Here is a 13,176-nt window from a genome sequence, read left to right on the forward strand (position 1 = left end):
GCGAGATTTAAGTAAACTAAGGCCGTGTTCCGTTATTGACTGTGAGTACTGAAAATCTATAGTTTATGTTACGCAAACTATAGATTACTAGTACTCACAGTCAATAACGGAACACGGCCTAAGTAAAGAGAAATTTCCATGAGAAACATGGCGCAGTCGCTCTATAAAGCGGCAACAAGGCAGCAAGCGCTAACTGTTATGAAGTCTGTTGCATATCATCAAATCAAACTAGGTCATAAAAAAGATAATCCGCGATAGGTTATGTAGATATACATATAGGTATAATATACATATTTACAGCCGTCATTTACTTTTACTTTTTAGTTTTAAGCTTTCAACAAATATACGCAATAATATAGTTTTTTTTTTAAATTTAATTTATTTTATATAATTAAGTGGCGTATAAATAATACAGAATTATATTGCAAACCATCAAATTCATAATGATGACAAAGTATGTCACGTCATGATTAAAAATGTGTAAATATTTTTCCTAGTCAGCGTATAAACTCTCAAATAATAATAAAAATAAATTAAATTATAACATGTGTGAATTACGTGCGTACAATACTAAATTATTAAGCAAACAAAAAATTCTTAAGATAAAAACAAGAAATTAATTTAATAATGTAATAAGATGGTAAAGAAAATGCTGCATTTTATTAGCAATACGGATATCGTGCTTAACGTTAATTTCGTCCGACAAATTTTTTCATAAATGAAGCTGGGGGCCCGAGTTCCGATACGGAAGTATTAATGAGCTAAAAGTTAGGGTACTGTGCTATGATGTCACTTATCTTTATCACTAGGTACAGAATAACTGCACCGAACTTAATGCCAGTTTTACAAGAGCTGCTGGAACAGCAAGTTACTCTTCATGTTTGCTTGGAAGAAGCTCTTTATTTAGAACTCAATGTTTAATTAAATGTTCAGCTCATTTCTAAATTATTAATATTTACATTTTGAGACGAGTGAATTTTTCTTTAAAGACCAACCACTTTTTGCTTTAAGTATTAAAGAATTAAGATTATGGAAACCTCATGTGCAGATTTGCATCTTGATATTACAATAGATGAAAATGAAATAAATAAAGGTGCAACAGAAATAATAAAAAAGATTAGGCCATATTGGCCTATGGATCAACTATATTTCAAGGTACTCCATTAAAATTATACTCATTTTATTTAGCAAACAAGCTACTATGTATACATTTTAATTTAATTTTCTATCGCCTAAATTTTCAAGTTTTTATACAATATTTTTCTTGATTTTTACTTTAGCTATAATCTTTGTAACACTAAAATAAGAATTTTTACTAATTAAGGCAGAATATTATTGAATGAAAAATATATTTATATTTAATATTAAACATTGAGCTATTTTTAATATTATCCTATACATAATTTAGTAAGTAAGATGTAAAAATAACAAGGTAATCATGAAAGTATGTATCTTATGTTATTCTATCTTCTGTTATCTTATCAGGGAACAAAGATTCCTGGATTTTTGTTTTCTGTGTTAAGTTTTCATAAAAGATAAAGTTACTACAGAACTTAGATAAAGTTTATAGTAAAAAAATTAGAATTTTTTGTAGGTTTTTACCAATGGAATAACAAATAAACTTATAGGAGTTTATTATCCTGAACACTATAATGAAATGGTTTTAGTGAGAGTGTATGGCCACAAGACAGATTTACTTATTAATCGAAGTGATGAAATAGAAAATATTTTGGTAATATTAATATAAATTAAAATATAAAGTGAATAAAATTATATCTAAATTAACCTAATATTAGATTATATTATTTACAGGTTCTAAACAAAGTTGGCTTTACACATTCTATTTATGCAACATTCAATAATGGATTTGCTTATGAGTTTTTGGAGGGGGAAACACTTACAGTTGATACAGTTAGAAATGTTGAAATACATTGCTTAATAGCAAAAAGAATGGCACAGATGCATAACTTAAAGCCTACTCATCTAGAAGAGTTCCAAGAATCTGTTATATGGGGTAAAGCTGAAAATTTTATGTCACTCATGCCTAAATGTTTTTCTGATGCTTCTAAACAATCAAGGTATGCAGAATAGAATTTGTTATTAAATTATATTTTTAAATTGTTGAATAGTTCCTTTTTATTTATAATTTGTTAGATTTCAGGAATTAATCAGGCCCTATGAAGTATTGCAAAGTGAATACAATACTTTGAAAGAAGAACTTACCAAATTAGGTAGTCCTGTTGTTTATGCCCACAATGACTTATTATTGACAAATATTTTATACAATAAGAAGAAAAATAGTGTAACATTTATAGACTATGAGTACACTGGCTATAATTACCAAGCATTTGATATTGCAAATCATTTTGCAGAATTTGCTGGTAATTTCTCTCTGTACTTTTGTGTTTTCTTTTAAATTAGTATTATTTTTAACAGAAAAATCTTTTTATGAAACTAGGTGTAGATTCTCCTGATTTTGCTTTATATCCAGATGAGAAATTTCAAAAAGCATGGCTAAAGGAATATCTTCAAGCTTATAATGAGACTGACAATGTGGATGAAAAAGATGTTAATAAATTATATATACATGTGAATAAATTTGTTCTTTTAGCACACTTTTTTTGGGGTTGTTGGGCTTTGGTACAAAGTCAGTATTCTCATATTGATTTTGACTTTTTGAAGTGAGTATTAAGTAACAGACGTTTCTGAATCCTCATATTTTACAGAGTACAAAAAAATGTATTTTTTGTTTTAGATACGCTGCTTCAAGGTTTAACGAATATTTCCATAGAAAACAAAATAATTTATTTTAATATTTTCTAGCAACAAAACATTCCAGATAATGCATTTGGAATAGAGTACTGAAAATATATCATTGTTATAGGTGCTAAACAAAATTATCATTGTTATTATTAAAAATCAAATCCATTGCACAGGTGGCAATTTATAGTTGGTACAACTGTATATTGTGTATATTTATACAGATCAAATACTATATATTTAGTTTAAAATTTATATACAATATAAAAATTTTATAATACAAATTATTGCATTTTTGACTTACCAAATTAAAATTAAATTTTATTCATCGGTTACGGTGAGAACAGTAATTTTGAGAATCGCAATTCCTGCACTCTAATTGCTGACTGTATAGTTTTAGCATCATTCAGCATCAACATCAACCCATCTCTATCGTTTCAATGTCCTTCATGAATTGACAATAACATGGATATGTATTCAACATTTGACTAGCGCGTATAGATTTCTGTTTTTTGTGAGGTTAAGATTTTTATGATGTATTTTTTGATGAGGAAAATGTATGTAAAAGTAGGTTCAAATTATTGATGATATAAAAATTACAAGAAACAAACTTATTATTTATTGGTATAATTTATATTTTTTTGCACTTGAATTTATAATAAAATAAGATAAGAGAAGCGAGTTTGTAATCAGTGATGCCACATTGCAGACACTCACCATTCACAGCATTCACTATGATCACCAATAAATTACAATCCACTACAGACAGTCCATATAATGCGTGGCTTAAAACGTCTGATTCGGGGCCAGGTAGGAGGGTAGAACGGGTAGAACCACCGGGATTAGTAAAACTAATAAGGAAAGAAAGTCTTTTTGGAGGAATAAACAACAAATAAGTCAATAAAGCCCGGTGTTACAAGCTTTAACCTGGATCGAGTTAATCATGGTATATTCTACGTAACATATAATATAGAATGATAAACCTTGAAACATTGGGCCTATAAGGCCCGATTCCACAAGACTTGTTTAAACTGGATTAAGTTAATTATGCTATATTCTATGTGACATAAAATATAGCAAAATTAACTTAATCCAGTTTAAACAAGGCTTGTGGAACCGGGCCTAAGTCAAGCTTTTCGACTTTTGGAATAAAATAACAAATATCAGCACTGCCATAATGAATAGTAATTTTCATACTTTGGATCAAGAGATAAAATGAGTATTTGTAAATGATAAATGAATACGTTTTATAACATATTTAAAAGAAAACGTTGAATTTTATTATGAACTAGGAAATACCAATGCGGGTAGTAGAAAAATGTCTCTAAGAAGCGATAAAAATGATAATTATTTACGTATAATTAATTACACAAGTTTATACAATTATTTATCAAACTTACGATACATTTTTCGCCAAACTTGATAAACGTTTTTTTTCCTAATTGTTATGAGCCTTTATCCTTGGTAGAAACATTCCATACACCCAACAAAATTTTCATTGAATTGAGATTTTCTACCGTCATCACAGATACTTCATTATTACCTATAATGTTTAAATTATGTTTTACGTACGTAATTCACTTATTTATAAGTTCATATAGGAACGAAAAAAGGTATATATATATAGTTATCGTTTGTCTATCAAATTTGATAACTATGTAGAAATAAATTACCTTATCTTTTTCCTGTGATCAGTGATACATAAAACTATAGTTTGTCTTTCGAATGCGTTTTAAAGGGTGCTAAACTAATTCTAGTAATAAATTAAACCATTAGATTAAACGCAAGCAAATACAGTATTTTCTTTCGTCTAACGAGTGCTGTGTATGCGATGTTTGCAGTGTAGTTCAATGAAGCAGAAAGAGAGAAATACATCTCATGAGCTTCCGACATAGAGCAACAGAATGCAGAACAATCACCTAGCTTGCTTGTCTTGTCTTGCAGTGTTTACACAGCGTTTTGATTTTCAACGTGAATACACAGTCGCTGTTGCACTGTACATGAGCATGTTTGCTCCGTGCATATCAACACACTGACATTAAGATGAGAATGGATAATGATTAGGTCTGTTCTCGTTGGCCTACACTTTTAACACTTTCTACACTTTCCGTATTTCTGTCTTTGTCCATTGTATAAGTTGACACCCTAAAAAGTGCATAAAGTGTAAAAAGTGTAGGCAACGAGAACAGACCTATTCATATATGACCTATGTTATCCATCGACACTTTTGTCATTTTGAGCAAACTGTTTTTCCGTATACACAGTCTCACTTGCTCATTGCACTTCGTTAAGCGCGTTCAGAATCCCTAGCGCTAAGGTAGCGCTATATCATGATTGGTCAATTAAATCAATTTGACCAATCACGACATTTTTGCTGTTTGCATAGAACTACTTTAACGATACGGATTCTGAATGCGGGCATTACGTTCGTGTTGTGCAAGGAGCGAGTATATACGAATGATAAATTACATTAAAATAGTATTTTATGCGACTAGTGGGAGAAACGTGTATTTTTCTAACAAGTCTGAAGTTTGCCGCAGGAGAGTAGTTCGAAATTCTCTAATCAGCCACACGAGTTAAAGAAACATCTCGCACGTGGTGCATTTATTTTTTTGAAACACTAAGCAAAAGACTCAACTTCTCAGGCAAAGCTATAAAGCGACGTAAATCAGTCATTTCAGGCACTTGTTTGAAAAAAAGTGCGTAAAGCAGCTGCTTCTCGTATGCTGGCCTTGCATGAAAAGTCGAGATTCTCGCACAGCGTTTAAAAAATTAATAAGTGCAACACGTGCGTGATGTTTTTTTGAACTAGTACATATGACTGATCGTAGTTACGCTCCTGCGACAAACTTCACATTCGTTAAAAAAACACGCCTCTCGCGCTATTTGCACAATAAACTGTTCTTTCCTCAGCTTCTTCTACTTGTTTTTTACTGCAAGTACGGGTATTCTAAAAATGTGTCAGTAACAATAATAGGCTTTAAATACCAGGGGCAATTTAGGAGTAATAAACAAACACAAGCCGAGAGAAGGCCGAGTAATGGGTATAGTCAGCTGATCTAGCCTAGGCAGTAGCCTCTGCTACCAGCTACGTTACGACACTTGCGTGACGTCATACCGCTTGACGGCTCGGTCGAATCGAACGTGTCAAAAACAGCTGATTTTTACAAAGGTATATAACACGTGCGCGCGGTAACCACTACGTAGACCTTAATGGGACTTGAAGGTCTGTTATTGGAAAACCCTCAGGGCCACTCTTCCTTTAGAAAATATGGTAGTTTTATCATGCACAATAAAAATACGCAAAACTGATTGGCATATATTTATATAATCTATTATATATTGTATTTAAATTCAAGGAACTTGTATATCAGATTCATTTTAATTTTATTTAATTAAATTTAATCGTATATTGATTTTTGCCTCAATAAAATTTCAACAGAGAATGCCTATAGTCGCGCGTTAGATTCTGTAGAAGTGAAAAAAATATTTTTGTCCTGTCCCTTCATCCATAACGTCAAAATTTTAGCTACTTTTACGCTTCGTTGTCATATTTTTTCGTTAATTTTAAAATAATTAATTGTTAATACCTTACAGCTACCATCGGAAAATTAATAAAATGATACTCTTCCTTTGTCTTATCGCTGCTCGTCCAATCTTTATTTGCAAGGTTTTCGTGTGGATATGTACACCGTAGTATATTGAATTAAAAATGTAGCGTTTTACACGTACACACATATATACACACATACACACATTGAGTAAGCACTTATATAAGGCAGAAATTTAGAAATTGCGTAAAAGATGGTAGTGTTTGAGCGTTTTTAAAATTACTTGCCGTCGAGCCACTACCGTCTCTCCCGATCATGACTGGTGGAGCCTCTTCGCGTACAGAGGCACTAGCATGAAACATGATACTCCAAAAAATTAAACGCTTCATCACTGATATACATACCAGAATGCAGCACAGTTAAGTTTCTGCTTTCTTTGCTAATATTTCGCTTGTAAAAACCCTGTCACCCGTCTCTAATTTCATTCTTCATTCAATACTGTCTCTACAACCACCACCACTGATTCCTTCACTCAAACTCCTCTGTTTATACAACATCACAGATAAAATCGTAAAATAACAATGATTATGTTTCTATAACGTTATTTAAAGAGAGATATATATATCTATCTATCTATCTATCTATCTATCTATATATATATAAATGGAAAAGAGTGCCAACTCGATTAATTGACCGTTCCACACACACACACACATGCACACACACACACACAGCCTCTTCCTACATTTCTCACTCGATATACTATAATTGACTAGATTCGGCTCTCTTTTCTATTTATATTCCACATCGAAAAAGCTCTTCTGTTACATGTTCACTTCCCATAGCTTGAAATAATTATCCATCACTTCCAGAAACCATTTGCGCTGTTCCGAATCCTTAAAGATGGGGGCCAAGGTGACCAAATCCAGTTGTAAGAGAGCTTCGTTACCCAAAAGAACGTCCAATTTCTTCAACAGCGATGCGTCACCGTGCAACTTCAAAAGGCTAGCATACGCGAATATATAATATTGTACACGCAAGTTCTCCACTGCCCAAGCTTCGACCGACCGGTTACCGCTGGCAGACTGTATGGATCCCATGTGTTCCGTATACCACGGTGAGAAATAATTACCAAGCTCGACTGACGATAATTCAGCCACGCCGCGGGATTTTAGACGTTCCTTTATTCTACTGTACACCTGCGGCGTGTACACGTAAACCTACATGACATAAAAGGAATGATTAATTGATGTTCATTGAGTGCGGATTTAATTGTATATACAAAGAAAGATATTTCTTGTAGAATTTATTATTAAATATAATGAAAATTACTGTTGTAGTAATATATATGTAGGTTTGAGAAATACTCTTTGTGAAAACTACTGGTAATAATAATATTTTTATCGTGATATTTACCAGATTCTTCGAATTCTTTATATAGAGTGTCCCACGAACGATGTCCATGCCAATGCCCATCGGATAAGGGACACAAATCTGAGTAAAAAAGTTGTAAAAACTGTTTTCCCCCGCACCTTTGGTTAAAAAGTTATATATATTTGCAATTAAAGATTATCGATGACAGTACGTAGACTTTCTTAAAGAGGAAGATTATTTTGGTCGCATTATAAGACCAAAAATGCTAAGATTCTGTGAATTAAAATACTAAGAAAAACACAAAGCCAAACATCCACTTGAGCCTGTGAAGTGGTGTGTTTATGTTTTGATTGTTTTTATGGGGCTCGCACTCGAAACTGCCGATCGGCCTTCAACCACTTCATAGGCTCAAGTGGATGTTTGGCTTTGTGTTTTTCTTAGTATTCTAATTCACAGAATCTTGGCATTTTTGGCCTTATAATGCGACCAAAACAATCTTCCTCTTTAAGAAAGCCTACGTACTGTCATCGATAATCTTTAATTGCAAATAACTTATTAACCAAGGGTGCTAGGAAAAAAGTTTGTACAACTTTTTTACTTAGATTTTTGTCCCCTATCCAATAGTATTGGCATGACCATTGTTCGTGGGACACACGTATATAGCTAAGGTAATAATTGAACATTAGATTGACGGATCAGAGTCAAATCGACTCACTCCGGCAACCAAGCGCTAACACTGAGCTACAGTACTGGGTTGCAATAGCCCAGATTTATTAGACTTAAAATTTGGAATTTTTTAAATTAATTTTTTCTTGATTTACTTCTCGTGCCCGTATAATTAAAACACATTCTCACCTATCCCCTTTCTCTTTCTTACAATTTGACATAGAAATTTAAAGAGAGACTGCACAATTCGTACATTTAATCAAGAGATATATGCAACTAAAAATGTTTCGATATAAAATCTTAACTCGAAGAAAAGTGAGCTGTAGTCGAAGCTGAATAACCTTATAAAGGCTTTATTTTATTCACCCGAGTAAAATTTCGAGGACTTTATTTCATCATCTGGTTATATGCTGCTTAATACGTTAAATTTACAGGAAATATCTTTCTGTGTATAATTTGAAAATATGTTCTCACCTGGTAGAGGGAATTACCGGTTGTATACGAGGCAATGTAATGCGAGCCAAAATTTCTAATAAAATTGATGACGCTCCCTGTATCACCGACTGTAACGTTCTCTGCTTCCCGCAAGACATTCTCGTCAAACGGCAGAGAATGGGAGGATGTGTCCGCCAGTCTTGGACTCTGGTGAAATCTCGCGACTCTCACTAAAACGTAACAGTGCTCGCCCGTTACGAAGGACGAATTAATTCCCAAATGCCTAGCTATGGCTGTCTTTGACCAACTTCCCGTAAATGCTCGCCAAGGTCTCTCCAGTCCCTCGAACGTGAAATCTCGAAAATAAGCTTGCAGCAATTGCTTGACGTTGTCGCAAAACTCCATGTGAAAATCACCGGCGAACATAACGTTGTTCTTCTGGCTGTTCCTCGTCTCGTAATTATCGAGCTCTGCAACTGGACTCTTAAAAACGTCCAATGTTGGCTCTCGAAAGACCCACGTATCAGTATCGTTTCGCGGTACAACTCTCATACTGATGCTCAAATATCCGTAACGACTGAAGATGTTCACCGCTCCCCCTAGACGTGGCCTCTGCGTCTTTGCAAACTCCACTCTGTACTTTAACAATATTACCAAAACAAGTAACAAACGCAAATCCCAATGCATCTTTGCAACACTCGTCGCCAAAGCTTTGCACAGTACCTAACTGAAAAAGAGAAGAATATTTAATCATCTACTGCTTAAAATCTAATATTCCAACTTCACACACACACACACACACACGCGCATACATAAATATATACATACTTCTTGCGAAGGTTCACTCAAAAAAGGGACATTTCACGTACGAAACGCCTGTGAATAATCCTATCTTCCTATTCTCACGCAGAGTGTATCCTGAAATTAGAAGTATCGTCGATTGGCGCGAGCAACACTGCTTCGACAAAAGTATTCTGTGTTATGGCGATGAAAAATGTGCAACATTGTGATATTGAAAGAAACATTCTCGGACGGGCCTCTTTACGCACGCGATGAATTTGCTGAGTCCGCGTTGGCCCACATAGATTAGAGTGCAGAGAGCTTTGTGCTTCTGTGCTGTTGCTGCTGCTACTGCGGCTGGTGTCACTGCGACTGATACCAAGTCACTGCTATACTACCACTGTAAGATTTCTACTGGAAGATTGCGTAGTTGTCACGACTAGGAGCGATGGCGATATTACTATTAAAGATTTCGTAGCAACCTGTTGCGAGGCGAGCACGGAGCATGCGGATGCTGCTATCAGTCGATGATTGACTCGTCACGAGGCAGCATGTGTTTTCCACTGGATCGGAGCGAGCTCCAGTGATGGCAGATCGAGCGAATGGAGCGATCGTAACGCGAATTCGATTTCGACTCGCCTAGATGACACGGCTAACCACGGCTGAGCGAGGCCAGCCAGCCAGGCGAGCGAGCGAGTCGAGGCGAGGCGAGGCGAGTCGAGTCGAGTCGAGTCGAGGCCTTGCGCGTATACTGTTATATTATACAAGGAGAGACCTTTGTGCGTATTACTCGCTCATTCGTGTGCGAGCCTGTTGTTGTTGTTGTTAGCAGTGGCGCATACTGCTCTCTGGGGGGGAAGCTGCCGATACAGCTCTATACATATTGTATATATAGCGATCGTGGGAAAAGGAAAGGGACGTTGCGATGGGATAATCCTTGTGTGGGGATATATACGTATAGGTTTCTTCTCTTCTCGCGGCGATCCGTCGCACACACATCCTGCTCTGCTCCCTGGCGGAATTGACCGTAACGAAATCTCATCCATCATTGCACAGCGCCCTCCCTCCAACAGTAATGGGACAGCTTGTTAAAATCGTTTGCAACGATCGGATCGAGCCACGAAGCTTCTTTCTCGTTCACTTGCTTCGAATTGACCGTGATATACGATGATCGTGATGGAGGAGGGCGAGGAAGATAGTTTGGCCCATTGTTATTCGTTTATTTGATTAAATTAGAGAAGCATAAAAAAATAACTGAATGAATATTACATGGGGTATCGTGATTCACAAGCGTATGCCGGGGTTTCGAGAAGCGACGAAGTTCAACAATTCGTCGCTATCCTCGCAGACGAATGGTTTCACGTGATGACAAGCGACGTCGTGCCATTTGAGACCGTCGTTGTAGAAATTGTTGAGTATCGAGAGGCAAGACTCGTCGTTGCCCTGAGCAGCTTCGCGATTGTCGGGCTGTGGCTGACCGTAGCCACCTGTGTTGCTCCAGTCACCGGAATTTCGCTGCGAGGTCGGACCAATCTTCGCTCCTGATCCAGACCAGAACCAGCCGTTTATGTTCTGAGGTTGCAGATCGGGTCGGTCGCAGCCGTTAAAGTTGCACTTGCGACCGGAAGTCCAAATGTATCTCACGTTTCCTATAACCAAGGGGGAACGTACATCGTATATTAATTAGTCGGGACGAGAGAAAGAAAGAAAGGTACCATGTTACCAGCTGTTAGAATTTTCTCAAACAGTTCTGGGCTTCCGTTCAATGACAGTATGAACAAAGAATTGAATTATCGATTAAAAATGAGCTTTCCTCACCCCTTGCTACTCTCTGCTTGATAAATTCGTTTTCCTGTGGCGTCTCCAGCGACACCGCGTCCATGCAGTGGCGGCGACAAATGTTACGCGCATCGAGCCAATCTACCTCAAGATTTCTCGTCGGTTGATGCTCCCAACTGAAAAAGTACGAGTGTGCGACTCCCCTTGCGTCCCGGTAGGAAGCGTGCCGGACACCTTTTTGCACAATTGTATCATTTTCACAGATTGCAATCACTCTATTAATATTATTCGATTATCACAAGGTGATACTAACGGTTCGAGCAGCTTCGTGGGTCGGGTAAAGCCAAGCGACGCTGAGCATCAACAGCGATCGTTCCGAGAAACAGCAGCAAACAAACGAATCTCATGATCTGGGGAAGCGAAGAAGAAACGTGCTTAGGTTGACTTCAGAACTAGCAAAGACCGCGTTCCTTTAAATGTCTATATATTTATATAGCGGTCTATCGACGGGGCATATTCGGTAGCCTAGTCGAGCCGCGTGTTTGCCTGGGCAGGATTGCTCGCGCAACAGGCAATTATAATTTTTTCTTGCGCAAGACTCATCGCAGTTGCGCAAAGTGTTGATGACTTTCGAAAGGATATCACGTGCGATGAATACACACCTCATCACCGTTGCCGTAACGCCTAAGATTTAACAACGAAATCATCCTCGAGCCGGGATTGCAGGATTCTTGCACAATTTATCAAAGATTTTATCTTGCGACAAAATGCTGTAGCTGAGAAGAAGAAGAACAACGACAAGAATAGGCTTTTAGTCCAAATGTCATGGTTCCCTTCCACCTTTGCAGCATTATGAAAATTCTATATAAATGTACAGGGTCCATCACTCGAAACACCCGAGAAACCCGAGAGCTTTCGTGTAAAAGGACGCGTATCTCCGTAACCATGAAAGATACTCAATTTTCTCTCAGGACCTTTTCGAAGCCTCTCACTCTTTGCCTTCGGAGAAGTCCAATGAAAAATTTTCATATCTCTAATATAATAGTTACGGAGATAAACATGCATGAACATTTTCCTCCCTGTGCACGTTCCGTGGAACTTTAAACGCGACGAACTCTATACATATACTACAGATACTACCACATTACGTACATGTAAATCGTTCAAGCTCGCTTCCGCGTAATTGCGATATTACTTATAATTAACCGATTGGAATTTTATATACATATAATATATACATATATTTATATTATGCACACTTGGAGCAGAAAAATACTCACGGTACAGAGAGGGAGAGAGGGAGAGATACAGTGTTTCTGTTAATGTGTACGTGTGTGTGTGTTGGTGAGAGAGATAGAAAAAGCGAGAGAGAGGTCTGTTCCTGCCTCCTGTGTATATTGACAGAATGAAAACTTTTGTCTATCCGGTATAAACGCGCGGTATTGCCAACTAACGAAGAAAAGAGATTCGACTGCAAGACTGGACTGCTGAAGAATCGTGATGAACCAGTATATAGCTGGCCCACATTCTCTTCTGCGCTACGAGTAACCTAAATTTCTCCCACCACCAGCGAGGCGCTGCAAGTTCCTCAGGCCCCCAGGTTGCTCGCTCGCGGGCCTTCTCTTACATGTGTACAATATACCGTATGTTGCTTGAAATGGCTTTGCCGCCCGCACCCGCTTTTCTATACAGTGACAAAGTACGCGTCGACGAAAGTATGACGATATCTTCGTGTTCCCTTCCTCCCCTCCCCCTCCCCCTCCCCCCCCCTCCACCTTCTCTCGGCCATCTTCACAAACTTCGCATGTCTATATACATGTATATATATATA

At 36.9% G+C, this 13,176-nt stretch overlaps 3 protein-coding genes and 1 long non-coding RNA gene across 8 annotated transcripts; 1 reads left to right on the plus strand and 3 right to left on the minus strand.

Annotated features, from left to right (window-relative positions):
• The first annotated feature begins 208 nt into the window (after window positions 1-208).
• On the plus strand, window positions 209-3,007 carry eas (ethanolamine kinase 1). Its single transcript, XM_066736010.1, has 6 exons — window positions 209-1,155; window positions 1,595-1,732; window positions 1,813-2,078; window positions 2,155-2,381; window positions 2,459-2,681; window positions 2,756-3,007. Exons 1-6 carry the CDS (start codon window positions 1,030-1,032, stop codon window positions 2,811-2,813), a joined length of 1,038 nt encoding a protein of 345 aa, XP_066592107.1. The 5' UTR covers window positions 209-1,029; the 3' UTR covers window positions 2,814-3,007.
• A 184-nt stretch (window positions 3,008-3,191) lies between these two features.
• LOC136778871 (uncharacterized) lies at window positions 3,192-5,910 on the minus strand. The gene is made up of 3 exons (XR_010823494.1): window positions 4,434-5,910; window positions 4,161-4,303; window positions 3,192-3,611 (listed from the first exon to the last, which is right to left on the minus strand). It is a non-coding gene; the product is annotated as an uncharacterized lncRNA (long non-coding RNA).
• Window positions 5,911-6,153: 243 nt separating this feature from the next.
• tsl (torso-like) lies at window positions 6,154-10,366 on the minus strand. Of its 4 annotated transcripts, none has more exons than XM_066736102.1 (4): window positions 10,049-10,366; window positions 9,615-9,704; window positions 8,826-9,513; window positions 6,154-7,531 (listed from the first exon to the last, which is right to left on the minus strand). In XM_066736102.1, exons 3-4 carry the CDS (start codon window positions 9,471-9,473, stop codon window positions 7,136-7,138), a joined length of 1,044 nt encoding a protein of 347 aa, XP_066592199.1. In that variant the 5' UTR covers window positions 9,474-9,513; window positions 9,615-9,704; window positions 10,049-10,366; the 3' UTR covers window positions 6,154-7,135. The 4 variants fall into 4 exon arrangements, with proteins under 4 accessions (XP_066592199.1, XP_066592196.1, XP_066592198.1 ...); XM_066736099.1 differs by having other exon boundaries at window positions 9,615-9,977; XM_066736101.1 differs by having other exon boundaries at window positions 9,836-10,366.
• Window positions 10,367-10,799: 433 nt separating this feature from the next.
• Window positions 10,800-12,860, minus strand: LOC136778933 (uncharacterized). Of its 2 annotated transcripts, XM_066736125.1 has the most exons (4): window positions 12,626-12,860; window positions 11,659-11,755; window positions 11,385-11,579; window positions 10,800-11,215 (listed from the first exon to the last, which is right to left on the minus strand). In XM_066736125.1, the coding sequence occupies exons 2-4, from the start codon at window positions 11,750-11,752 to the stop codon at window positions 10,851-10,853; spliced, it is 654 nt and encodes a 217-aa protein (XP_066592222.1). In that variant the 5' UTR covers window positions 11,753-11,755; window positions 12,626-12,860; the 3' UTR covers window positions 10,800-10,850. The 2 variants fall into 2 exon arrangements, with proteins under 2 accessions (XP_066592222.1, XP_066592223.1); XM_066736126.1 differs by lacking the exon at window positions 12,626-12,860 and having other exon boundaries at window positions 11,659-11,886.
• Between the last annotated feature and the right edge of the window lie 316 nt (window positions 12,861-13,176).

The sequence above is a fragment of the Prorops nasuta genome, unplaced genomic scaffold (assembly GCF_024137725.1).
Source record: "Prorops nasuta isolate Cenicafe-Biocafe unplaced genomic scaffold, Cenicafe_Pnas_1.2 PNAS00015, whole genome shotgun sequence".
NCBI lineage: Eukaryota > Metazoa > Arthropoda > Insecta > Hymenoptera > Bethylidae > Prorops > Prorops nasuta.

What these genes read in the sequence shown, in the direction of transcription:
- eas (XM_066736010.1), top strand. Translation starts at nt 1,030, where the DNA reads ATGGAAACCTCATGTGCAGATTTGCATCTTGATATTACAATAGATGAA. An exon ending in TGGATCAACTATATTTCAAG is followed by an intron (nt 1,156 to 1,594) that starts GTACTCCATTAA and finishes AATTTTTTGTAG; the next exon opens with GTTTTTACCAATGGAATAAC. An exon ending in ATTGATTTTGACTTTTTGAA is followed by an intron (nt 2,682 to 2,755) that starts GTGAGTATTAAG and finishes TTTTTGTTTTAG; the next exon opens with ATACGCTGCTTCAAGGTTTA.
- tsl (XM_066736102.1), bottom strand. Translation starts at nt 9,473, where the DNA reads ATGCATTGGGATTTGCGTTTGTTACTTGTTTTGGTAATATTGTTAAAG. An exon ending in CCGGTAATTCCCTCTACCAG is followed by an intron (nt 7,532 to 8,825) that starts GTGAGAACATAT and finishes TATGTCATGTAG; the next exon opens with GTTTACGTGTACACGCCGCA.
- LOC136778933 (XM_066736125.1), bottom strand. Translation starts at nt 11,752, where the DNA reads ATGAGATTCGTTTGTTTGCTGCTGTTTCTCGGAACGATCGCTGTTGAT. An exon ending in CCCACGAAGCTGCTCGAACC is followed by an intron (nt 11,580 to 11,658) that starts GTTAGTATCACC and finishes TTGTGCAAAAAG; the next exon opens with GTGTCCGGCACGCTTCCTAC. An exon ending in CAAGCAGAGAGTAGCAAGGG is followed by an intron (nt 11,216 to 11,384) that starts GTGAGGAAAGCT and finishes CCTTGGTTATAG; the next exon opens with GAAACGTGAGATACATTTGG.